At 37.3% G+C, this 27,825-nt stretch overlaps 2 protein-coding genes across 4 annotated transcripts in view; both read right to left on the bottom strand.

Annotated features, from left to right (window-relative positions):
* The window catches only part of gria3a (glutamate receptor, ionotropic, AMPA 3a), a 37,040-nt gene extending 32,717 nt beyond the window's left edge, over window positions 1–4,323 (bottom strand). For 2 of the 3 annotated variants that reach the window (XR_014606254.1, XM_084114628.1), the window contains exons 1-2: window positions 3,961–4,299; window positions 3,567–3,725 (exon numbers count right to left, since the gene is read on the bottom strand). Coding sequence is in view for 2 of the 3 variants with exons in the window: in XM_084114628.1 (XP_083970754.1) it covers window positions 3,567–3,725; window positions 3,961–4,048 (247 nt within the window). In the remaining variant the exon portion in view is untranslated. Of the gene's footprint in view, window positions 1–3,566; window positions 3,726–3,960 lie in introns of all 3 variants that reach the window. The other variant, XM_084114627.1, reaches the window with a different exon arrangement.
* Window positions 4,324–15,257: 10,934 nt separating this feature from the next.
* On the bottom strand, window positions 15,258–27,553 carry cchcr1 (coiled-coil alpha-helical rod protein 1). Its single transcript, XM_084114510.1, has 19 exons — window positions 27,309–27,553; window positions 26,342–26,591; window positions 26,106–26,258; window positions 25,945–26,020; window positions 25,700–25,807; window positions 25,160–25,254; window positions 24,946–25,060; window positions 24,686–24,796; window positions 24,433–24,573; window positions 23,327–23,437; window positions 21,650–21,756; window positions 19,023–19,135; window positions 18,874–18,949; window positions 17,140–17,261; window positions 16,883–17,050; window positions 16,453–16,551; window positions 16,191–16,342; window positions 15,722–15,851; window positions 15,258–15,526 (listed from the first exon to the last, which is right to left on the bottom strand). The coding sequence occupies exons 1-19, from the start codon at window positions 27,370–27,372 to the stop codon at window positions 15,399–15,401; spliced, it is 2,319 nt and encodes a 772-aa protein (XP_083970636.1). The 5' UTR covers window positions 27,373–27,553; the 3' UTR covers window positions 15,258–15,398.
* Window positions 27,554–27,825: the final 272 nt, after the last annotated feature.

Raw genomic sequence — 27,825 nt, forward strand, 5'->3', positions numbered from 1 at the left:
TTGAGTGCTGTTTTTGTGTGGGTATATGTTTTAGTGTGTATTTGTGTGTGGGGGTATATGTTTTAGTCAGTGTGTGTGAGTGTGGTCCTGTCCTGTCCTCTTTCTATATTGATTGCGCCTCGGTGGAAAGCAGCTCTCACCATGATAGAACAAACCAAACGATCACTGCAGTTCAGAAAGACACATTCAGCTCTTACTCACTCTCTCATTTTAGTCCTTAAAGCTGAAGAGTGTACTTTTTTGTTACAATATTTTCTTTTACTCAGCTTAACATAGAGTCATCTATAACTAAGTGTAGGTTGATTTTCCTGAAAAGTGTAAACACTGTGGCTCTGTGGTGCAACCAAAACAGTGCTCAGCTTGTTTGCTCAGGCCAATGATGTGGCGGGACTTTGTTTGTCTGACCAATTACAGATGAGGCTTTGAGTGTTTGAAAAACCTGTTTGATAACAACTATAGGTGCACAATATATCTGTGGCCATTTGCATTGTGTTCTCCCCCAAAAAAATATTAGCTATGGGGGTTATTTGAGGGGGAAGGGGTAATTGTTTAGACATTTTTCAAAATTATAATGATCTCACCTACATATTTGAACATGCAGTGCATTTTTGTTTTTACAATGGGGCAATTTTGTTGCACATATAGCTTACACACAGCACAAGCCTGATTTCAAACGCTGAATTAAATTCACCAAAAAAAAGACATGGGATAGTAATGGTCCGGGCCTGTGGGCTGCTGTACGTGAACTTTACATTTTTCTCCTCGCACGCGATAAAACATTTGGTCCGAGCGCACAAATGAAAGCCTGAAGCCTTGCACTCCTATAATACGTTTATTTTATATATATGTTTAGATTTACTTATATATATGTTTATTTTATATATATGTTTAGATTTATATATAAATATATATATATATATTTTATATATATGTTTATATATATATATATATATACACACACACACACATTTACTGATTGCACTTCTGGTTAGATGCTGTGTTTCATTGGCTCTGTACTAGTACTCTGCACAATAACAATAAAGTTGAATCTAATCTAATAATTATTTTACCCGCGCTGGACAGAGATTGAGACGGTGCCACTGCATGTCATGCCATACCTCTGACGGCAGGAGCGAGTCAGCATGAGATCGGTTAACGAGATCGGCAAATTGAGAGGCTTGCGATTATCGGCCGATAGCGATTGGTCGCAGATCAATCAGAGCACCCTAAATATTTTCTTACATATTATGATGAACTACATATTAGCGAAATGGATTATCGAAAGGAAAAACAAAACTGATTGTAAGAAAGTGGGCAGTTTATGAGGACGAAATTATTTTATAGAAATCAGACACTAGAAATCCGACCAGAGAGAAGTTGTGACACTGCACCAGAAGATCAAGAAGTTTTTTTTTTTTTTATGAAATGCATTTCGTTCAGTAAAATTAATAACATGCATTTAGAAAATAGATAGGGTGGATTTCAATTTCATGCCGTAGTTATTTTTGCAATTCTCTTTGGTGACACTAGTGGTGCAGAAATTATACAGAGACAAGGTAATGATTGTCTCTCTCTCCTTCATTTGTTTTTCTGAGCAAGCAGGTTACATCTGCTTACTACCCTTCTGCCCTTCTTTTCATCTGTCTCTCGAACGCTTCAGGGAGCAATAAGGAAAAAAATGATGAGAAGACGGAAAGTAGAAAGGGAGAGAGAGAGAGAGAGCAAAAGAGTGAAAAATATGTTTACAAACCCTCTGACCCCTACCGTTTTCTCTTCACTACACAGATTGCCTCAATTAAAACAGCAGGGTCACTGCATACGTATGCTGTCAAAACCTTTTCTCGCAGGATCCGTTTGACGCACAAATAGCACTCACAACACTGAGCGACTGGTCTGAGCTAAAACCGGCTCACCTGACTAATAAAAGCACTGCATACAAAAGTTTGTGTGCTCTGATTCAAACACCACCCCAGAGAGAAAAATAAGTGTCTGTCTCTATTTATGAAACATTCTTGCATCACTGTTAAAGCACTTTGTCATTCCTGTCATGTTATTTCTGGATGTGTACTTTAAGCTTTAAGAGCATCTCCACAGTTTATTCATTAAACTTTAAAATCACCTTCAGAGTATGAGAGGTATGTGCAAATGTCTCACCTTGGAAAATCTTTTTATTTATGTTTTTAAAAGCCCGGCCATTTTTTTGTCCAATGGGCCAACCTGATGCCTGGAGCAGTGTGTGTGTGTGTGTGTTAATGCAGTGAAGAAAGATCAATGACTGCAGCAATAACACCATAAGAGAGGAAACCAAAAGCTCACAAACACTGTCTCTCACATAGACACGCTCAGATGAGCAGCCAGGCCAGTCAGAGACACAAAATGGTAATGACAGCAGCTGTAAACAGGCATTTTATAATGATGGTAAAGCTCTCTCACTCTCACACACGCACACACACACACACACGCACGCACACTGCAGGGCACTAACCCTTGCACTGGTTTGGGCACGTGTGCAAATGTCAGCCTGCACTCATCATCATCGCTCTTTCTCTCGCAGTCCTTCTCCCTTTTTCTTTATCTCTCCATTATAAAGACCTGAGGCTTGTGCCACAGAAGAGTTTTTCACATTTTATCCTCTCCATTCCTCTTTTTTGCCAACTTCTCACACTATCAGTCTTTATTTGTTCTTTTTTCTTCTTTTTCACTCGCTTTATTTTCTTTTTCTTGATATCCAAATAATAAAAACTACAAATAAATAACTTCATTATTGGAAATTAAAACATTAGCTTTTTGTCACCTCCAACAAAATTATACATTTTCACTACACATGCTCCATTTTTCTCATTTGAACATTTTCTCTGTTTAAGGACTAAATATGAGAGTTTATATTTGGTTGTGTTTTATTTGATGAATTCACTGGAGACAATGTTTAAATGAGAAAAATGGAGCATGTGTCTTTAGCAGTTGTGTGGGGGCAGCGCTTCATAACGAACGCTGACGCTTTTTGACGTCTAGTCCCAGCTAGACTAGAAAGAAGAAGAACACTTGATATAAAAAAAAGAATGCATACTTAATGCATGCAATGAACTTTAAAGTTTGTAACAACAGGTAAAACGGTATAGGATTCAGTGACATACTATCAGATATCAGAAACAGGACAGATCAGCAGTCTTATTTATATGGTGTGGGCTGAGAAATTATGGAAACATGCATGTACTATGAGACATCCACGCAATTGAATTTTCTCAACACCTACATTGTGAAAATGATCAAGGTCCTGTGACTCATAGCTCGAATTGTTTCTGTTTGTTTTAGAAATTAGAATCTGAGGGTTGTCTCCTGCCTCCTCACAATATGTCCTTGCAAACCAAGCCTACATCTTTGGTGAGAATTAGGAGCTTTTATTCTCAAAGAGCGCAAGAACAAGTCTTTTCTAAGTCTTTTCTAAGTCTTCCTATAATGTCTATGATGATATATATATATTTATATAATATGAAGTGTATCGTTATGAACACTTAAAGGAGAACAGGTGCAGAATTGCATGTAGGAAAAAAAGCGCATAGACTCACACGCGTGCGTGACTGAGAAACTATTGGACGACTCCAGATTGTCCACGTTATAATTCAGGTGAAAGGGTTTCTCAGTGACGTTCTGATTGGTGTTGTAGAGCTGAACGGCGAAGCGGAACGCGCTGTGTTCCTGAACCGTGGAGCGCATGAAGAGACCACCTGTATGTGAGATCAGAATCAGATGAGTTAAGAACATCTAGGCTACCTGAATGTACACTTGTTCGAGTGAGGGATAGTAGTAGTGCCATTCATATAATTCACGCTCTGTTTGGCACTAGAGGTGCAAACTTCTCGAATTAAGAATATGTGGGTGATGCAGCAGGTAGATGAGGATCAGCACGTGTGCAAGGGGAAATGTTTTATGTTTTGAGCAATAAATAATCAAATCACTTACCGATATTGATCTGGTTTGGAAAGCCTGCCTGTGTTTGCAGCACAAGCCACGGCAGGAGCAGGACGCTCGCGTGCGCTCGGCGCCGCATTTTGTCTCCGACCTCTAGAATTCTTCAGCTCGCGCGCAACATCCAGACCGGGCGCGAGGGCGACAACAAAATCCTCCAGATGTGCACCTACTCCCTCACGCGATGCCGGATAGGTGCATTCGGGCTACAGGACGAGAGCCGAATACGAGCAAACAAGCACAAGAGCTCCTCAATTCAGGACAGCGCTGTAGATCATCCAATCGGACCGCTGATCAAACTTGATGTGACGTGAAATTACAACAGCAGCACCCGCGTACGCGCAAACGCACGCGCGCAACCCGCCACTGCGGACCCGCGTGCGCAGTCCGCATACAGCTCAGAAAAATCGGCACGCGACCCTGGGAACCGTCCACTTCAAAGACGTCGTTTAAACCTCCTATATTCAGCCACAAATCCCTTCTCCATTTGTGCGCTCGGACCAAACGTTTTACCGCGCGCGAGCTGAAAAATGTAAAGTTCACGTGCAGCAGCCCACAGGTCCGGACCATTACTATCCCACACCGGCATGCTAGTCATACAGTGTTAAAGTACGAATCTGTCGAAAAGCAAGAGGTGTCGATAAACGAGTGTAAGGTGCTTCTGCCTGAATTTTTTAACAGAATATTAATATTTTATGTCGAATAAAGGTTATCTCTGCAAGCTGTTAACTTGAGGTCTTCACCAAACACACTGCACTGCATGTGTAAACAATCCAAATTTAGATTTTTTCCCTCCGAATTTACCCCTACTGAGGTTCTTGCAGTTTCGTGATTATCATGCTAGGCCTATTATGATTCTATTATTTTCACATACATGTTTATCTATTTTGTCTTGTCCATATATTAAGGAGAATATTTTTTTTTCTATTTTAATCCTCTGATCTGTTTGATCACTGCTGTTGACTGTGTGAAGTACTGCTGAAGTCTGTCTCTGGAGTGCTTCAGATAACACAAGCTGTCCTTCCTTTATGCTTCTAAGAACTGACTGACTCATATAAAGAAAACATGTTCATCAGTATTGATGTTTCAATGTGTTTATGCCATTATATGTTCTTTATTCTTGAGACATGCTCTGCTAAGAGAAAAGCTATCTGCAGGTGCCTGTAATTGTGATATGCTTCCACGTTTTCAGCCTTGGCATCGCCCAAAACTGAAAGCTCACAACACTGAGCTGGATACGGCTGACTAACAGCGACCCAGATTTCCTCAGCTCCTTATTTCCTATGTGAGTGTGTGTAAACTGACCATACAAGCCATGTCTGTGTATGCGGTGCCAGATTTATCAGACTGACTCTCTTGTTGAATGCAGACACACATACACACTCTCACAATCATCTCTCTCACTCACATTCAAAACACACTTATAAGTGAACCATGTGTGTGCTGACGTGAGTTGACCATCTTGTCTTTTGGGTAAATTTTGACTTGCAACTTCATGTGCAGATGGCTGGACAAGTATAAACAAATAGTATATAGTTATTTAAGTCACACATAGTGACTATAAAGAGAATTAACTGCCCAAAATGACCAATCTTGCACCAGTTTCTTACAGGTGTCACTAATGAAATGTATTGCACACTGAATTGGTCGCATTTGAATTCAGATTAGCATGCAACTCGCCCGTAATAAATTATTGCCACAGAAACAGTCTACAGCTGGCTTTTTCACTCTGAAACAGCAGCACAGATGGAACGCAGCTGATCTGATGTCTTTTGAGTCCCCTATACTCCCACGACAGAGAAAAGCATAAAAGATATATTGGGGGGGAAAAAACATGAGATAAACAATAGGGTTCCCTCGCAAGCTGTGCAAAATACTGGACATACAACACAAACTATGAGGCCTAAAAACAAAAAACATGTTACTTAACCTTGAAATACCAAAATATTCTATAGATTAATTTGTTCTTGATAGTAATTATCACTGATGCATTAGCACTATACTTGATGTAGCATAACAGTAACAATGTCACTGTTCCAGGATCCCCCCAAAAACTATAATCTATAATGGTATCTCAGTGATAGTACTATAATACTGCTGCAAGCTCAAGAGATTGATTAAAGGAACTTACTAATTAATGCATATGCATATGCATAAGCACTGACACACACACACACACACACACACACACACACACCAGAAGCTCTGGGGAATTATCTGTCCTATATTCAGGCAAGTGGAAAGTTCATTCATTCTGCATAATGATTGAGAGCTGTGAACAAAATTAATTTCACTGCAGGTAACATTCAAATACCTGTGAGCTCTCATTACATGCATTCATATTCAGTGTTCCTTAAAATGTTTACAAATATATTACACATATTACTCTCCATAGGCATAATGGTTTTTATGTTTTATATATACAATATATATAGTTTAGAAAATGCTAATAAAATATGACAAGAACTCAGAGTTATCAAATCCGTTGATATTTCACTGGTTTTGGACATCCTTCTGTTAGACTGTCTTACAAGGTTGAATAGCTGTCAGATGTTAAATTTAAGTGCACAATTCGATAATTCCAATTTATGTCAACCAATTACCAAGCAATGCTTAATTTTGTTCAGTTTGTGGTGTAAAAAGGTGCATTAGCAATTAAAGAAAAAACACTTAAGCAAAACATGGTCAGGTCAAATTGTCTGAATAATTTTTGGTCCCAATTTTTATACATTTTACTGGTAGTCCACTGTATGAAGAATATTAGGGTATAATATGTCACAGTTTACTTTTTTTCTGCTATCCTCACTCACATAAATGAACTACAGTGTCCTACACCCACATCCAAAATGATATTTGGTGTCTGAATATTTTTTTTTAAAGGAACACTTAATACTAATGCAGTTAAGGTCCAATAAAGATTGGTTTAAAGCACTTACTCAATGACATTTTTCTATTTTCTGTGAACTAATCTAAAGTGAGAACTATTTGCGGTTAAAAAAAGCATAAAAACATCTAATTCTTTACATATGAGCTATTTAAACAATAATAATTAAGTCAATTACAGTGCCAATGAATAAAGAACTATTTGTATATAGCCTATTAATATATGAACAAGAGACTACAATATATTAACTAGAGAATAACTCTGCAAATGATTTATTAGTACTTTATTACTGTATATGTATTTTAAAGTGTTACAAAAAATATAAATAAGAATATGTGCATAGTAAGATTGTATGCAGAAGCTGTTCTTCGTATATTGTTTGAAAGTGTACCTGTTCAATTATGCTAGTTGCAAACGAATTAAATAATTAAATGTATTTGTTTTAAGTTTTCTTAAATAAAAAATTAGTCATTTAGTGCTCTGCACAGCTGTCACAGTGATCTCACCATAATAAATGTGCAGGAAGTGATGCGATATCTAATGTGGCCAGTGGCATCAGCTGGTGGGCAGTCATCCAGTGAGACACAAGAACAGCGGTTTTGCAGCAATCACTCCATTTTCACGCTGAAGAAAGAAATGGACAAACAAGTGAGAATGAGGCATTTCTTAGAGAAGTGTCAGTGCAGATTAGGAGTTTAGTCAATACAATGCTAAAAGACACACAGTTCTGTGATGGACAGGCTGAAAATAATAAATAAATAAGCATCAAATTACATAATCAAATTTCAGCATGTATTTGAATGTGACCATTATGCCTGGTACGACAGAAGCTCATCTTGTCAAATTCTAATTGGACCAATCGGCTACAAAAGCTCCTGTGGGGATTTTAAGAGAAATGGGAGTTTTCAGCAGTAAACAGCTTTTATCCATTTCATTTTCTGAGAAGGCACTTGGCCCCAAACTGTCACTTAAAGATCAAATGAAGTCAAAATTGGACTTTTGTGGCTTTTAGTCCATGTCTATAAGTTTTTATTCCATCTATATGCTAGTGTACTCCAAAAAGTTGACAAAATTAACTTCAATGTTTACAGTTTTTCCTCTATATGGTAAAAAAAAACGACCAAAATATTGATGACTCAGGTAGCTCTCAGAGGCATAGCCAAACCTTTGTCCAATAAAATGCTCTTTAGAATGAAAAAAGACCTTCCCTTCTAATACCACATGCATCTGACCAAAGTATGGTTAATTTTCATCAAAACCATCATTTTTAATGCACTTGCTTGAGTTTGACCATGCTTTTAAGAGTGAGACATTTTACGTTAGCAAAGAAAGAAATCACAGCGAAACGACGAAGACAGCCATCCAGGTCTAAAGGTCTAAAGACAACTGATCCGAATGAAACTGAATGATGCTAACCCAAGTGTACAGACTGCACAATTATATGCGCTATCTAAGATTTAACCACAGAACTGCTCCAAATTTGAAACTGTTACTTTTTATGTCACTTCATTAAGAAAGTCTTGTAAGTCTGCATCAAAGAACAACCAATTTAGTCCAGAAACTTTCTCTTGCTCTAGCTCCGCCCATTCCCTTCACAACTCTGTTTCAGTCTGTGCGTTGGCGGAGAAAAAAATATAGCCAAATTGTTTCTCTATAGTAACTTCTTGTTTATTTAACTTCAGTATAAATATCACACTATCAATCATGCTGTTGTATTTGCTAAAATGCATGATTGTGAATCTGATGCTGCTTAAATATGTGTAAAGAAACTTATATTTCTATAAAATATTAAAAATCTGCATTTTTAAAAAATTAGGTTTAAAAAAAAGCACCCAAATCTATACTTAAAGTCTTAGTGACCACAGCTCTGACAGCTGATTTGTAAAATAATGTAATGTCAATAACAGCTAGCAAGCGAAATTGACTTATCGACTTAATCAGTAATCAGAGCATTGTCCACGACTGCTGACTGGAAAATTCATCTCACAACCTCTCATGAACACTGCTTACAATTCTGCAAATCTTTTTTTAAAGAAATGGGCTGATGCCAAAAACTGGAAGAAAAAAACAGTAGTAAATATAAACTATTTTTGTAAGAATATATATGTATATATATTTATACTGTGTATTTTTTTTTTTTTACAGGTCTGAGGTGATGCTGACCTGTCAGAAACTGGAAGAGAATAACTAATGACACACGGGCTGAAGTGATGAGGAGTATTTAGTATTTTACACAACGCAATGACCATGAGCCACCTGGACTAAATACACACACCACAGAGGTCAAGCTGTAATTTATCTGTGTATCGGTTATATGTGTGCATGTCTTCGTATACTGCTCACTTACACTGGACATTCTGTAATAGGAACTCATGGTTGACTAAGCACACACACGCGCGCACAAACCCACACACACAGTAACAGCCTCAGCAGCCATCACTCTTTCTTTTTTTTCCCCATTTCTTCTCCATCATTTATTCTCCGCATTTTTTCCAGGCAGAGATTCTTCAGTGCCGACCCACTGAAGCATAGAGATTCGCCCTGAGCACACTCACAAACACACACACACCCCTAACTTGTCTCTGCAGTCTCTTACACACACCATCATAGAGAACAAATCAGATTTACGGCAGATGAATCTCTGACTTCTTAAACAGAATCACAGCAGAGAGAGAGAAACAGATTTATATTTATTTTTTATATAATTCATTAATTATTATTAAATGATCACTGTTCAAACTCAAATATTTCTTAAAATCATATATGCAATACTGTATTCCAAGTTATTGCAAAAAAGTTTACTAGACTACATTGTGAAAAAATACTTTATTATACTCTTAATTAAAAGGAGTATTTATACTTTAAAAGAATATACATAAGCACATACTTAGTGCTTTTTAAAAAAATGTGTTATAGTTTTTGAAATATGGTTCTAATGTACTGACAATTATTTACGGTAAAAAAATACAGTATAATGCCATTTCTACTAAAATTGTCATGCATTTAAATATATTTGTAATTACACATTTTTAATAAAGTTCCAATTTAGTACATTTAAAATATATTAACATCGAATAACACTACTTAAATTTATAATCAAGTACTTTACATGTGCTTTAGAATGCTAGTCAACATCAAAATAAGTGTACGTCTTTTAAACACAGAAAATATTATTAAACAATGAATTAAAATAAAATAAAACTTTTCAAATTACATTATTACAAAGTGCTCTTTTTAAAAATGTACTTGATTTATCTTCATTTATCTTCAAGTACAGTTTTAAAAATATATACTTTTAAGATATTTTCTTTTAAGATACTTTCAAGTGCACATTCAGTACAATTAAATGGTTAGTTCACCCAAAAATGAAATTTCTGTCAGTAATTACTCACCCTCATGTTGTTCCAAACTCGTAAGAACATCTTCGTTCATCTTCGCAACAACATATTTTTGGTGAAATCCGAGAGCTTTCTGAACCAGCCATAGACTGCAACGTCATTGCAACTTTCAAGGCCCAGAAAGGTAGTAAAGACATCGATAAAATAGCCGTGTGTGCGTGTTGTGGTGCTCAAGTAAACAGCATCTAACAATGGTGAGCCGGTGTTCTGACATAGAACCTGGAAACGCTGCACTGTGTTTACTATGTGATCAGCGTAGGAGACTGACACGGAAGAGAAGAAAGTGTTGAATAAAGTCGTTATTCTTGTCGCTTCATAACATTAAAGTTGAACCACTGTAGTCACATGGACTATCTTAACAATGTCTTGACTACCTTTCTGGGCTTTGAAATTTGCAATGATGTTGCTGCCTATAGCTGGTTCAGAAACCTCAGATTTCATCAAAATATATCAATTTGTGTTCCGAAGATGAACGAAGGTCTTACGGGTTTGGAACGACATGAGGGTAATTAATGACAGGAATTTCATTTTTGTGTGAACTATCCCTTCAAGCACACTTGTTTTTCACAAGGGTATGCTTGGAATCTCATTAATTCAGATTAAATCACTAATTTAGATTCAGCAATAAGTGCTTTTACACTGCTTCTAGTCAATAACTTAAAGCACTCTGTGAAATCAAACACGGCTAGATGAATGCTTGAGAACCAGAGCTCACTGCTGCAGAGAAAGAGTTATCACAGGGGAGGTTTATTTATGATGTTCAAATTGTACTGCCGATGCAAACAGGCTGTAAATTCCATGCTAATATGTTAATGAATAGCCTGCAGACAGTGCCTGTGATGTTCAAATCAAGATTCTACATGATTCGGTTCATGAAAACATTTAGCTAGGAGCTGCTTCAAGTTAATACCACCAATCAAATTCTGGGGGTTTATAATTAGCTGTTTCCTCAGGCACAAGCATTGCCTTCATCAGTTTTCTCAAGAGACCATATCCACAAGGGTCATTCAAACTTCATCACACAACCCTGGAAGTCATCTGTCTACCTGCTACGGTTTCCTCTAAAGCTTGAATTCAAATGCGACTGATGAGTAAAGCAGGCGGGGGCGTGGCTTAGAGGGCATTTGATGATGCTGCGAAACACCCGTTGCTGTGACGATTGCACTGATGACATCATAGAGAGCAGGAGATCAAACTATGCTTTGCGGCAAAAGTGCAACAGCACAAAGTCTCCCTGTAATGCAGACACGCTCACAGGAAGCATTAAGGGTTCTAAGATATCAGAGGAAGTAAAAGCCTCATCCATCATTAAGTTCCCCCTCTTAACCCCCTTGGGGCTCTATCATTCCTGCACATTCATCTGTGTGTCCGTCCTCTAAGTTCCCTTAGGAAACCGTTCTCCCTGTCCTTGTGTTGCTCACGCAAATATGCCCTGTCAGCAGCTCTCACTGTCCATCTGCTAGAGGCCTGAACCCCAACTGCAACGCGCCCACCGAAAGAGCAAAAAGTGTGTGTATGTGTTTGTCAAGCTGAATTATGCCCCATGGTTTCTGTAGTCGAGGTCAGACTCAGATATAACGTTATGGACAGTTTTCATGGCTGGGATCTATAGCGATCACACAAAGACCTTGTGACATTACCGATAAGTTATTTACAGTCACGCATGACGTTCATGAACCGTTTAGTGTGGGTCACAAATCTCCCTTCATTGAGGTTCTGATATGGCTGCAGCGGGTCATACCACCTATTACTGCTGCACACACTTCCATGCGTTCAGTACATATCCATATATTCAAATCTTGTATGGCAGCTGTTTGTGCTTTAGGACAAGCACACAGGCCAGCTGCAGTTCTGCAAAATGGTTACATGAGCAACGTCACTTTTCATTGAGGGAAATGTAGAGTATGTGTCTTGAGGGAAAATGAAAAGTTTGAGCATAAGACAAAGACTCAGTAACGTCACGAATCGGAAGAGATGTGATGCAACCAAGAGGTCACGGTTTGGCTGGTTAGAATGACCCGGTTTGTCCCTCCTGGTACGGTGTAACTAAACCATCTGGACAGAAATAGGTATCTGCAGTCTCCCTAGAGTGCTGCAGGAATGAGTCCTAAAACTAATGGGTTTTTGATTAAATGGCTGAAATAGGGCCTGTGGTTAACACAAGCTCAAGATAGTTTCATGTTTTATTCTTTGGAATAAAATATATCACTAATATCCCACTTTATTATTATTTTTCAAGTCTGTTATGCGTCAACCCTATGGTGCTCTTCAGTCATTTTAGAAATTCTTTACTTTTTGTTTTTTCAGAATTCAGAAATCGGAATGGTACGAAACATGGTAAAGGTCATCTTTGAAAAGAGATCAAACTTAAGTCTGTCGTAATCGAGATTTACGACAGATTAAGTAAAAAAAAAAAAAAGTTCAAAGCTCAAAAAGTGAATAAATGGATTGTAAATGCAGCGTAAATATAATTTAGTACCATAAAAACCCCTAAAAATACAAAATATTAAGTAAAAAACATTATTGAACTAAAATATAGAACATTCATTTCATTGAAATAAAAAAAAATTGTCATTTTTGACTGACACACGAAGAGCACCAGAGGGTTCAAAAGGCGGTTGCTGTAAAGTTTCTAAATGGGATTATAGAGGTTGTTGGGAAATTAAACATCATCACACAGAACAGAAAAACTCATCTACTCACTACTTTGCTTATACAGCTTCCTCGTGTTTATGCTCACGCTCTTGCAAACTATTCAAACTCAAAATTTGCAACTTGTACATTTTAATTTAAGAAGAAAATTATTGTCATACGCTTAGTGGTTGTGACGTTGAAGTCATGAGCCATTGTGTAGTTACTAGTTCATTTATAGCCTTTTTACTTCTTTTAAAAAAAAGTTGCGTTCGTGTGTGAAGATTATCTTGCTGAACAAAATGTGTAAAAATTATAAAAGTTAGTTGGTCAGTTTATTTCAGCAATAATCCAAAAGCCAATGGAAAAATCCTATTGGCTTTTTGTGTGATGCTAACTTCCAATTGGCATATAAAATTATGTAGCACTCTATTCGACATCCATTAACAAAGAGGCTTTTCCCTTTAAAGCATACAAATCACCCACTCAATAGTCATACTCACTTCTTTCAATACTACATCATTTACTTGTCACTTTTAGACACTCCACTCTTTCTTTCTCCTTAAATGGAGTCACAAACTGGGATTTTTAAGGCCTCTCAGTAACCTGTATTAAAGCCCATTATTGGATACTACATCCCAAACATCACCAGTAGATGCTGAATGCCATAGAGAGAGAAGTGTGTTCCAAAACAGAAAAATACAGACATACATGTTAAACTAGGCATACATGTATGAAGCAGTCAGTGACAGTGAGTGATGCCTTTCTCTCTCCAGCACAGGCTGAAATACAAGCAGTAACGTTACTCAAAAGTTCTCTGGAGGTGAGTTTAAATTTTAATAGATACACTCTACGCTCTAAAAGCGAAGGAGTGTATCCATTCAAGAACATATCAAGGAAACATATGACAGGAAGGACAAAGTGGTTTAACACACACACACATTATTTACAGGTTCTGCAGAAAAAGCTATTAAAGTCAACATGAAACAATGTTCACAGCCCATTTTCCTATCATAATGAAACAGCTACTCACAAGAGAAGAGAGTGTTGGCGTGGGGATTTCATTAATAGGACAATGAAAAATTTCATACCAGAATGGAGCCAGGTGGCTGAAGGAGAAGGGTTGAATGACAAGCCAAAAAGGACAGTCAGAGGTGGAGCAAGTTATGTTTTGATGAAAGATTACAAAGCCACTAAAAAAAAAAAAAAAAAATCACCAAATAATTTCTCAATAAGACTAATTTTGATTTCATGTTGACTTTTATAATTAATCTTCATTCAATGTATGATCATTGTTTTTCAAACGTATAATTTAAGATACCAAATCTGGGCAACCCCATTAAAATATTGGGCAAAAAAAATCTTATGCTTTGTTCTATCTAACATTTCTTCATATTTACAATACCACTCAAATGTCTGGGGGGCCAGTAAGCCACTTAATTTTGGGAGTTTGGGGGGGCCACTTAATTTTAAAAAAAATATATATATTTATATTTAGCAAGGATGCACAAAATTGATCAAAAGTGACAGTAGATTACATCCAGGCCAGAACATCCAGTCTCAAAAACAGCCTCACCCCGCCAAAAGATTGTGACCATACCCCCATTATAATATATATATTTGAATTTAAATATATTCGTACCTCAATGCTGCAACACTTAATAAATATATATTGCTTTATTTATTTTTTAATTTATTGTCCATCTTTTTGTATATCTATTGTTTGCATTACTGTTGTCTTTTCTTAGTCTTCATGAATGTGTTACCGTTGTTCCCTGAAATAACTGTTTTGTTTTTAACAATTGCCATGCAAGGTTCTAAAAATGACAATAAAGTTGACTTTGACTATTACTATTTTTATTCATCAAAGAATCCTGAAAAAAAAATGTAGCACAATTTTGACAAAAATATTAAGCTGCCTAACTGTTTTAACAATGATAATAATATGAAACGTTACTTGAGCACTAAACCAGCACATCATTTCTGAAGGATCATTTGATACTGAAGACTGGAGTAATGGCTGCTAAAACGTCAGCTTTTACATCACAGGAATAAATTACATTAAAAAAATAAAAAAAATAAAAATATTATTTTAAATTGTTGAGCTGCTCTGGAAAAAAGGGCCTGCTAAATAACAAATAAGTTATTCTATGAAATGACGGGAGGTTTTAGTGACATCTCACACACTGTATTATTTTTCTTGACCAATGGCAGCTTCTCGTTTCCCTCATTCTCATTTCCATATCCCTGATCTATGGGATAACTGAAAACAAATCAGAAATATAAACCAATAACTAATAATAATTGTCATAAAGGCACTGACAGAAATGTGTATTTTTGCAAGCCATCTGAGATTAACTGAAGATCTGCAAGTCTAATTTTACAAATAACTCTTTTATTAAATTATAAAAACAGACATCGAACCCCATGAGAGGGATTGGAAAGACAGCGTGTGCATGTGTGTGTGTGTGTGTGAGAGAGAAAGAGAGAGCGAGAGAGATTGATTGGGGTGTTCAGCACTATTCTTTATGTGTGTCAGCACAAGAGGGTGTTTGTGTCACAGTGAAGGCCTGACTCTCCTCATCATCCTCTTCCTCTGAGCTGCCCATCACTGCGGCACTAAGAGCCTGCAGTGCCCCCAGCAGACCTGAGAGAGAAGCAGGATGAGGAACCAAGTCAAGTGCGAAAGAACATTGAGTAGACAAAGCAAAATAAATGAATGAATCAATGAATGAATGAACAAATAAAATAATCAAAGATTTTACAATATTATAAAAATAAATACATATTTGTAAAAAAGCATTAAAACAAACTGCATAAGTGAGTGTCAGTGTATGCTTACGTTCAGGTGTTGGAGGATTGCTGCACTCAGACTGAAGATTGTGTTTTTGTTTCAGAGCATCGGTTGTCTGAATTGCTGATCTTCTCAGTCTTTTATACTCATTCATCAAACCCTGTTCCTGAACCACTGCCTGCACACACAAAACACTATAAGGCAAAGAAAACAGAAACAGATCTAAAACCACCCACATTTAGATATTTGAACCAAGTGGATTTAAATACGACTTCCAAAAAATTGTTTGCATCTTTGACAAGTTAAAACAAAATATCACACCTTATGTTACTCTCATGTGTTTTTTTTTCTCAGCAAAATTTTTTCTGAAATTAGCTGTAAATATTTGGATAGTAAATTTAAAGCTTCAAGTTTGATTATAAAACTTGCGTTGAGCACCAAGTGAGCCAGGACTGCCACTGATTCCCCCTTAGAGAGTATGTGAGTATGTGTGTGTGTGTGTATATATATGACTCACTAGGAGAAGGTTGCAGTCTTTGTCCTTGTTTTTTAGCTGTTTCTGCAGATGTGTGATCTGTTTGAGTGTGTGTTCTGTTCTCTCTCTCTCTCCTTCTTTCATCTGTTCTTTCTCTCTCTCCACCTGCCTCTGAACCTGTCGCAAAGCTACAACTGCACACATATAAAACAGACCGTGTGTGTTCAGTTCTGTGCAGATACTCAGAGCATTATTCAGAAATATATAACATATTAACATTTGTATGCAAACTATATATGTATACCTGCTTTTGTGTGCTCTCTCCTTGCTGTGTTGAGTTGAGCCTCCTTGTCCCTGAGCTTCTCTGCACACACACTCTCAGCTTCTGATACCTTTTGTAAAACTGCACAAACATACACATCTTCAAAAAATAAGCAACTGTACTGTTAGATGTTGTACACTTTGTAAATCTTGCATGGATATAAAGAAGCACAAACGATTCATAATTAGAGTATGTGACCAGAGTGGAAGCAGAGCTGCATGATTTTGCCTGGAGCAACGAGCAATTGATGTCAGCAGAATTCACCGTGTGTTAAGCACAGTGTTAATAGACTATTAGCAATGAGAATTAAAGAAAGATGGAATTTGTGGAGTGAATACAGAATGCTCTGTGTGGGGACACTGGGGAGGGGAAATTACCATTGCTCCACTCACACACACAGTTTTTCACACACCTGAGTCACACTGCTGCTGTAGTCTCTGGGCCTCAGCACGGAGCTCCCTGATGGTCCCCTCATGCTCTTCACATTGTCCCTGAGTCTCCATTCGCATAATTTCTGATGCCTCCAACTCCTCTCTGCTGCGTGACAGAGCTTCCCTCAGGTGGCTCAGCTCTCTCTCTCCTGTAATGTGCATACAACACACAGTTAGGGCTCCTTTCTTTACACCACTCTATAAACATTCAGCGTTAGGCTGGGGTTTGTGTACATACGCTGCTGCTGTAGTTCGGACAGGGAGGCCTGGATGAGGTCTGGTGTGCGTTTGAGCTCTTGTGTGAGTTTGTCCCTGTCTGCACTCAACAATACCACCTCAGCCTGGAGACTCTTAATAAAGCTGCAACACAGAGAGAAGATGACAGAACGGAATACTAGCGTATTGCTTATTATACACCGTTTACTACTAAAATAATTGCAGGTGAAGCTGTACTCATTATGGAATGATTAACATTTCAAAAAAGTTGTATACTACACAGTCATCACACAATCTCTTGCATGTTTAGTTATTGATAGTTATTTCCAAAAATTTGGAAAACCGATTTTCTTACCAGAATGATCAATTAATATTAAAAGATAAATATAAAGAAAAGGCTGATGTTATTTTGCTTATTTCACACATTAGAAATAGAAGGTTAAGGTAGTAGTAGTAACAACAATTTGTATTATTATCATAATTATTATTATTATTATTATAAAGAAAAGGTAAAAAAAACGAATGCTGATATAATTTCTGGATTATCTGTCACACTGGAAAAAGAAGGTTAGTGTAATAATAATAATTATTATTATAATAATAAAAAATAAAAATAAGCCAGAAATTGTTTTTTTTGTGTGGAAAAATCCAAAAATATCCAGCATATTCAGTTGTCAGACACGACTGGATCTTCAAAAGGGACCGGATTCTGTGGTACAAAAAACAAAAACAAAAAAAGGGCTTTTTGGCAGCAAACCCACCAGATGTGTTTGGAGCAAACAGGGATAAAAAGTACCCCATGCCTACGGTTAAATATACTGCTGGATCTTATATGTTGTGGGCCTATTTTTTTGCTGGAGGTCCTGGACTTCTTGTTCAGATGCATGGTATCATGGATTCTAGCAAATACCAACAGATAAAAAATCAAAACCTGACGGCCTCTGCTAGAAATCTTATAATGGGCTGTGGTTGGATCTTCCATCAGGACAACGGTCCAAAACAAACATCAAAATCAACACAAAAATGTGTCACTGAGCACAAAATGAAGCTTCTGCCATGACCGTCCCAGTCCCCTAAACTGAACCCCATAGAAGATGAGTGGGCTGAACTGAAGAGAAGAAGCACCAACATGAAATTGTGAATCTGAAGGATCTGGAGAGATTCTGTTTGGAGGAATGGTCTCTGATCTCTTGTCAGTTATTCTCCAAACTCATCAGGCATTATAGAAGAAGACTCAGAGCTGTTATCTTGGCAAAAGAAGATTGCAAAAAGTATTCAATAACAGGGTGCCAATAATTGTGGCCGACGTGTTTTGGAGAAAAACATTTATTTTATAATGTGATTTACCCCCCACTTTCAATTCTTTTACTTCAATGAATGAGAGAGTGAATGGGTGAATGTGAGGCTATGTAAAGCGCTTTGGTGGCCATAGGTCTGTGAAAGTGCTATATAAATGCAGTCCATTTACCATTTACCAATGAAAGGTTTGACTTTTGCGAATTTTTTGAATGAAAGATCAAAAGGATAAACAATGCAGATTTATTTTTTACAGCCATTTTTTATCATATTTACCAGGGGTGCCATTAATTCTGACCACCACTGTATATATATACATACTGTATTATGACTGTGCTGAAACTCAAGGATCTTTTCTGGCTTTTCCAACAATCAACGGTGAAGTCACCTTAAAACAAAATAACTACTCAAAATTGACATTGAATAACAATGTCTCTAAATCTTTCCCATGATTCTCTACCTCTCTGACACTGCCGGCTCTGGAGATCTTGTAGCTTTCTTGGTTCTCCACAGAGCTTCTTTCCTCAACAGCAGCCCTGCAGACAAACAACACACGTTATTAAAAGTGAAACGCACTTACACACGCTCACACACAGATGACAATCTCACCATGTACTGTGTCCAGACGTTTAGCAGCGAAGGCGAGTCTCTGGTTCAGCTGACTTACACTGGACTGAACTGCTTCCATCTGACCTGCCTTCATCTCTATGGCTGACATCACCCTGATGACAGAGACAGAGAGAGAAAGATAACACAGAGAGAGGCAGATGTTTATGGATGAGCGGACTTCAGGGGTTTGGTCAGAGGAACAGTCAGCTTTAATCTAATCACGACAGTCATGTTGGTGTTTAGAAGAAGAAGAAGAAGAAGAAGAAGAAGAAGTAGTAGTTTTATTTATATGTGACCCTGGATCACAAAACCAGTCACATGTCGCATGGGTATATTTGTGGCAATAGCCAACAATACATTGTATGGGTCAAAATTATCGTTTTTTATGTCAAAAATCATTAGGATATTAAGTAAAGATTATGTTCCATGAAGATATTTAGTAAATTTCCAACCGTAAATATGTAAAACATTTATTTTTGTGAGTGAATGCAGCACAATCGCGAACATAAATGGACAACTTCAAAGGCGATTTTCTCAATGCTTCGATTTATTTGCACCCTCAGATTCCAGATTTTTAAATAGTTGTATCTTGGCCAAATATTGTCCTATCCTAACAAATCATACATCAATGGAAAAAATATTTAATCAGTTTCCATATGATGTCTAAATCTCAATTTCAAAAAATTGACCCATGTGACTGGTTTTGTGGTCCGGGGTCACATATAGCGTATTTCGTGGCTCAAGGTCGCTTTACATTGTACATTACAATACATTTACATACCCGCACACACATTACAATCACATAAGGACACATATAGTCAAATTATCCAAAATACATGTTCAATAGATATGTTTTAGCTGAGTCTTGAATGTAGCCACAGATGAGATATTACGAAGTGTAAGGGGTAGTGAATTCCATAATTTAGGAGCATTGACACTAAATGACCTTCCACCTACAGTAGACAACCGAAAACAAAGGATGGACAATAAACCAAGTTCAGCTGATCTAAGGGACCGGGCAGGGCGGTAAGAGTAAAGTAGATCAGACAGATATGGAGATGCAAGACCATTTAATGCCTTGAACGTTAGAAGTAATACCTTAAAGTGAATATGTGATGTCACGGGTAGCCAGTGAGGGTCATGAAGCAGAGGAGTAATGTGAGCAGAACGCCTGGTGGAGGTGAGAACTCTTGCTGCTGAGTTTTGAACATACTGTAATCTTGCAATACGTTTTTTGGGCAGACCAAGAAATAGAGCACTGCAATAATCCAGACGTGATGTGATTAATGCATGAATTAAGGTTTCAGCATCAGCTAAAGTGAGAGAAGATCAAAGAAGTGCAATATTACGAAGATGGAAAAAAGAGTTTTTAAAGTGGATATATATAGATGATAAACAATAGTGGGCCAAGAACTGAACCTTGAGGAACACCCTGTGTAAGCGAAGCAGTGGCAGATCTATACCCTTGTATGGTGATATAGTACTTTCTGTCGCTGATGTAAGAAATGAGCCAGGAAAGAGTGGAACCAGTGATGCCGATATCAGAAAGCCGAGAGATCAGTATTTCATGGCAGACTGTGTCAAATGCAGCGTTTAGATCGAGAAGCATCAAGATGTTTATTTACCCTGAATCCACGGACAAAAGAATGTCGTTAACCACCCGAAGAAGAGCAGTTTCAGTGCTATGAGATGGAAGAAATCCTGACTGAAAAGGTTCAAAAAGACCATTAATATCTAAATATGATCGCACTTGCGAAGCCACAACCTTTTCAAGGATTTTGCTTAAGAATGTTAAATTAGATATTGGCCTGTAATTGTCCATGTTTAGATGGTCAAGGCCTGTTTTTTTAAGAATGGGGGTCACCGCAGCCATTTTTAATTCTACTGGGACAATGGCGGAATCCAAACTACAGTTTATCATATGTGTTATGAAGGGTGCAACCTCAAAGACACACATCTTAAGCAAAACAGAAGGTGTAGGATCAAGCCAGCAGGATGTGGAATTAGACTTCACAATTAGATCACTTATGGCAGCAGGAGTAGTCGGAGTAAAAGCAGAGAGAGAGTTTGTTGAGTGAGCTGAATTAGATAACATCAAATGAACATTTGAGTCACTTGTATGAGGGGTGTCTTTGGTGATGGATTCAGTGATTGACTTTGTCTGAAAAGAATTGGGAAAAGCTATTCACAAGCACCCCAGAGCCCGAAATAACAACGTTGTGGTGGATTAGTGAGTTTGTTAACCATAGCAAAGAGTGATTTGGGCCTGCACGTGGAATTCCTTATGGTAGAGGAGAAATAAGAGGATCTTGCATCGTTGAGGACTGTACGGTAGTTGAGCAAATGTTCTTTAAAAGCCAGAGAGTGCACAATGAGTCCAGTTTTCCTGTATAGTCTTTCTAGGCGGCGACCCTCAGTTTTCATCGTTCGAAGTTCAGGAGTGAACCAGGGTGAGGCACGAGTAGATGGAACCAGTCTAGTTTTAACAGGAGCATGCCTCTCAAGTATTTGAGAAAAATTGTAAATACAGCGTATTTCTGACGGACAGTTAGATAGTAAACATTCTGACATGGTTGAAGCCCTTATTGAAACAGAGAAAGCTCAAGGGGTGTGATTGTGTGTGCTACCTGTGTGCAGTTCCACTGATATCATTCAGTGATCCCTCTGTGCTCTTATTGTGCTCTTTCAGCTGAGCATTCTCCTGTAGAGCTCCGTCCAACTGTTGCTGTATTCCCTGAACACACACAAAAAGCAAGCACACAGGCTTTCAGAAACACACACTTGCCTGTAGGCGCTACAGAAGAAATGTTTTGGTGCTGTCACCGTGTAACACAGCTGATCAGCTGGACAGCTGCTCTGCATGCAGTGAGTAATCACAGATGAACAACGTGATGCTAAAATAGCAGATCTTCAGTGAGTCAATGCTGAACAAGCTTAAACCTCCCTAAGCTCAATCCAACCGGCTGTTAAAAAGCAAAGATAAGAAGGCAGAAAGAGCTCATGAGGGTTAGAGAGAAAGTTCAAAAGCTGATGCTGAAATGATTATGTGAATATCAATGAGCTAAACTTAAGATATTTAGTGAGTAACCACTTAAATTTCAGTCTGTTTCTCACACAAAGCAATCACATGACCTGGAAGACCTGGAATGTAGTAAACCCTTTATCACGCCATACCTGGTTAGAACACGTGTAACTCTGTGAAAATGTATATACTGAGTCAAGAAACCCAATATGAATGACAGAAACACAGATAGCATCAGTGCAGACTTTAAGGCCTGTTTCACACCAAGAACGATAACTATAAAGAGAACAATAACTACTCTATTAGCATCCACACTAGTGGAGGATATCATTGTTTGTTATGTCATCTGCCACTTCAAATGCTTGTGCTTTAAAGCAGGAAGGATTCTGATTGGCTGTCAATGTTTTTATCGTTCATCAGCTAGAAAATCTCGTTCTGAAAGTGATTCTAATGAAATTGTGAGTGTCTCAATCAGCTCAGGGCACTGATCAGGGAGTTGGCCATTTTAAGGGCTGTCTCAATTGTAAAAATCCTTCTAGTGCACTGAAATGCTCGCTGCCTAAAAATGTCCCACAATGCACTGTGAAAACCAAGGAGCATCAATGCTCACTATGTTCCCTTTTCTGAAGCATGAAATAAAACATATGAATACTTGAATACTGAAGAAATTGAATAGGGGAAAATCTTATAAAAATTATTTTAAAAAAATTATTATAAAAAAAATAATACTGGAAAGTCTTCCCTGAATAAATTAAATACAGATTAATCCTTACAATTAAAGTTACAAAAGTTATCCGTTTAAAAGCATGGGCATTAATGTTAATCAAACAACAAAAGTCAAATCAGAAGAAAATATTATTATTAGGCTGCTGTCATCCTAAGAGCTGCACAGATCCATTAAAATGATCGATTTTTCTTTTATGCAAAAAATCATTAGGATATTAAGTAAAGATTATGTTCCATGAAGATATTTTGTAAATTTCCTACCGTAAATATATCAAACATTTATTTTTGTGAGGGGATGCAGCACAATCGCGAACATAAATGGACAACTTTAAAGGCGATTTTCTCAATGTTTGATTTTTTTGCACCCTCAGATTCCAGATTTTCAAATAGTTGCATCTCAGCCAAATATTGTCCTATCCTAATAAACCATACATCAATGGAAAGAATATTTCTTCAGCTTTCATGTGTTGTATAGATCTTAAGTTAAAAAAATTGACCCATGTGACTGGTTTTGTGGTCCAGGGTCACATATGTGCATATGTGTATGACAGAGTACCTGCGCTTGTACATGCTGTAACTCCAACTGGGCTGTTTTGTCCTCTAGGTGGTGCTGAAGGACACTGTTCTGCGACTGCAAAGACTCTATTTCCTGCTGTAGAGAGGATACCTGCACACATTTACAGATTCATATATTCATTTTATTCACACATTCAAACATGACAAAACAGACAATTATTTAAAATGTGTTAATGACGTCAGCTATTTCTCTTTTTGATGTTGATTTGATTTTTATAATCATAATATTTTAAGCCATAATTGAACAGATTGAGAATTTATTTGCAGATTGATTCAATTAATTGACACACTACTGTTAAAAGCTTGGGGATGGTACAATTCTTTCTTTTTTTTTGAAAGAAGTCTCTTATACTCACCAAGGCTGCATTTATACACCTGCACCTATTTATACATCTATACAGTAGAAACAGTAATATTGTAAATTTCTATAATATTTTAAAATACAATTTATTCCTGTAATGGCAAAGCTGAATTTTCAGTACTCATTACTCCAGATTCTTTGATGAATAGAAAGTTTAAAACAACAGCATTTATTTGAAATAATTATTTGAATTTTTTGTAACCATGTAAAATTATTTTCTGTCTTTTGATTAAATTAATGCATCCTTGCTGAATAAAAGTATTACTTCTTTAAAAATAAAAATCCTTACTGACGTTAAACGTTGTGACCTGTATATGGGCTTACACTATGGTTGGAAAAAAATATAATCTAATAGGTAGGAATGACTTCTGAAAATCAATTTCAGGGGGCAAATAAAAATGCTAATTACTGACACTAGTGGTTATGAATGAATATTCAATTCAATTCACATTTATTTGTATAGCGCTTTTCACAATACACATCATTTCAAAGATGAGTCCACATTACAATTTAGAGTGATCTATTATCAGAGGTAACTGTCTAAGTTATTTATTTCAGAAATGTACATATACAAAACCACAGTTAGCGAAAAAATTATTAATTTAAACAATGTAATAATTTAATGCAGAAACAATGAGCTCATTGTTTGTTAACAAATGATTATCTATGTAATGAATATCTATGATAGTACACTATGTATGTGTGTAGGAATTTGTTTATATTACCATGTTGTGTAGTTGTGATTTCTCTGTGTGGAGTTGCAAGTCCCTTGTCTGCAGTTTAACAAGCAGCATGAAGACCTTTTGCCTCCAAACACTCAACATCTGCCCAGCCTTACTGCCAGAGTACAACGGGTCCGTCTGCACCTACACACATAACAAGTATCACTAAATGTACTAATGAATTCTTAACAATCAAACTGCATTGGTCATTCAATTCAAACACTAAACGTATATCTATATGCGTGTGTAATCTTACCTGTTCGCCTAGCTCTTTCTCTTGAATGGACAGAATGTCACTGGATGCATTCACTCTGACATTCAGTAGCTGGACAGATAGAGACAGAGCTTCCTTTTCCTTCTCCAAATGCTATAAACACACAATCATTATAAAATGAATGTAGTCACTGGAAATAATAATGCAATCACCACAATTTACACAAGCTGATATGCTGATGGCATTTCAGTAGACTGCACATGTGTGTGTGTGTGTGTGTGTGTGTGTGTGTGTGTGTGTACCTGTATCTGTCGTCTAAGCTCTTCATCTTCTTTTCTTTCAGTGATGTTGCTGCCAATGTATGTACGCAGTTTCTGCACACACTCAGACTGTTCCAGCCATGAGCTGTTCAGGACACTGCATAAACACAAATCATGCGAATTCAAATAAACAGACCTGTAAATGATTTGTCATTTAGAAACAGTTATATGAGCAACTTATTTTTTATATACTCACCTCAGCTGATTTTTCAGCTCATCTCTCTCTGATATCACTTCTTGTATTTGAGTCCTCAGTGAGGTCGCTTCCTGTACAGCATCATTTATCACGTTCTGATATTCAAAGAGGTTTAAAGTTAGATCCTAACCGCTAGTGCAGTGGTTCTCAACCAAAGAAAAAAGGTCAACAGGATCTTAAATAAATTCATATTCATATATTAAACAATCTAATTCTAATAAGTTAAAATTATTAAAAAAACACCCAAAAATAAAATAAAGAAAATCCCAATATAAACACCCCAAGAATAATGATTAATTCATTTATCTCAACAAACTATTTTGACATAATTATTGCATAAATACAGATAATATCTTAGCCTACATAGGGGAGGGGGACCTATGAATAATGTGTTGAAAATACAGGGGCCTTTCAAGTTAAATGGAAATGGAAAAATGTGGAAAAAATGTGTGTAGTGTTCCTTTAAGACACATTTAATTGATCAGAATATCATTGTACTGGAAACAAAATATTCCTAATATTGTGTCAGTTATGCCTTACCTGTGTCTCTAATTTTTGCTGCAGTCTCCCCATCTCCTGCTTTGAGTCCTGTAACTCTTTCTCCAAACGTTGACATTCTAATTTATACTCCTTTTTTAAGGTCAAAATCTAGACACACAAAATAAAGATGTATTCAGAAACTAGCTTTTCTGACCCTAAAATACACGTTCTACATATATGTTACATACACGTAAAACTGTTCTGAAGAATCAGAGAATAAGGGAAAAGTGTATCCATGCATTTACCAGGTCTTGGCTCATACTGAGTTCAGACTTGCAACTCTTCAATTCACTGTGTAACTCATCACGCTCCATACACTGTCTGCAGACACACACACACACATATTTCAGCCTACATACACAGTGAAAGTATCAGACATGCAGTCAGTCAGTTTGAGTATTTGTACCTGTTTATTTGGCTTTGCTGATCTCTAATCTGCTCTTTCAAACACTCTACTCTTCCTTTCAGACGCTCCATCTCGACCATCATCATCTCCTTGTCTTCTCTTAACCTTTCCACCTGCAGAGGTTTTGAGCTGCTCCTCTCATCTTCTGGCAACCTGACAGAGAGATGAATTTTTAAACACACCCTTAAAATCACTAGACTGGATTCAACAGGGGTAGTGCTTGTTGTTTTGTGTACCTGTGGTCAGAGCGCTGCTGTAACATTTTCTCGCTTTGCTGTTTATGATGGACGGGCCGCCATGCTTCCACTCCATCAGTCTCGGTCCAGGCAAGCCCCTCCCCATTGAATTTAGAAGGGGGCGGAGCTCTGAAAGGTGTGGACTGTGGCAGATCTTGGGTGGGTGTGGCCTGTGAAGCTGTGGGCCGGGGCACAGGACCCCCAGTAAACTGAGCAGGTGTCATCAGAGGAGAAGGGTTACAGACAGATGCTGGGAGACAAACAGACAGACTGATATTATTGTACTAAACACAGAATGGCAGAAAGAAAGAAAGAAAGAAAGAAAGACTTGACCTCTAAATCTCTCTTTTGAGTATGTGTCCTGAGCATCTGGGTGTCTTTTTATCTTTACATTCACATTTAACATTACAATATTACAGAAAATACAACACAACAGAACTGCTCATTATCTTCCAAGTTTGTTATTTTTAACCACCGTTTAGCTTCCAGTTCACTTAATAATAGTCAGGAAAAAAACAAACACTTTTTTAAATGGAAGTTTATTCAACCTTTGTGATACTTTAGAGACCATAGAAATGTGTGTCTCAAATGTTAAACAGAAGGCTTTATTATAGCGTTAAAGTCCTGCGGTGTGAGTGACAAATGAATTTTTAGAAGTACAAATAGTCCATGTAGACTATGGAGTTCATTTGAGATATATAAATTGCAATTATGATAATATACAATGCTGTTTAAAATTAAGTTAGATGAAATTTCTCATCACGCAAAACAGCTGTCACTGCCTGACATGTCATGTCAACTAAGTTACCCTGATGTAGAGACTAATATACTGCTTATTTTGATTCTATAAATTGTAATATCACAATATTAATTAATTGACATATATTTTTATAAGAGCACCAGCACATTTGGGTTTGTTTATATGGTTTATGTCGGTCATTATTCGGATAATTTTTAATTTGTTTACCTCCGTCAGGAGCTTTCATGAAGTCCGCGGGCGCGTTAAGCCTCTCTGCTTTCCACAGATCCATAATAACCACTAAAAGCCCGGTCTTACAAAAGAGGTCTCATATAAAGTAATTAAAATGATTAAATTGAAATGTTTTGATGAATATTTCACGTCAGAAAGTGAGCGTCCTCCCCGCCATTGAGTTCAAAGCTGCGCGTGCAGTTGTCATGGCAGAGATTTCCGGTCGGTGCGAGCCGAGGTACGACAGCAGCGCCCCCTGCCGTGTCGTTTGAAGAAGTAAATCAACTATACTTGTAGGCTATGCAATATATTCCCATTTTTACTTAAATTCGAAATATTTTAATCGATATATCATGTATACACTCGGTACTCCTTTGAATCATTGTCATTAACCTTCAATGTTGTTTTTGCTCATCTTCTGCATTTGAAATTTCCTACAAAGACAATCTGCTGACACTGAGGGGCCGAGTGTGAACAAACCATTATCTACGTGTTTATTTCTGAAACCTGACCA

Source organism: Abramis brama (genome assembly GCF_963993115.1).
Source record: "Abramis brama genome assembly, chromosome: 5".
Taxonomy (NCBI): domain Eukaryota; kingdom Metazoa; phylum Chordata; class Actinopteri; order Cypriniformes; family Leuciscidae; genus Abramis; species Abramis brama.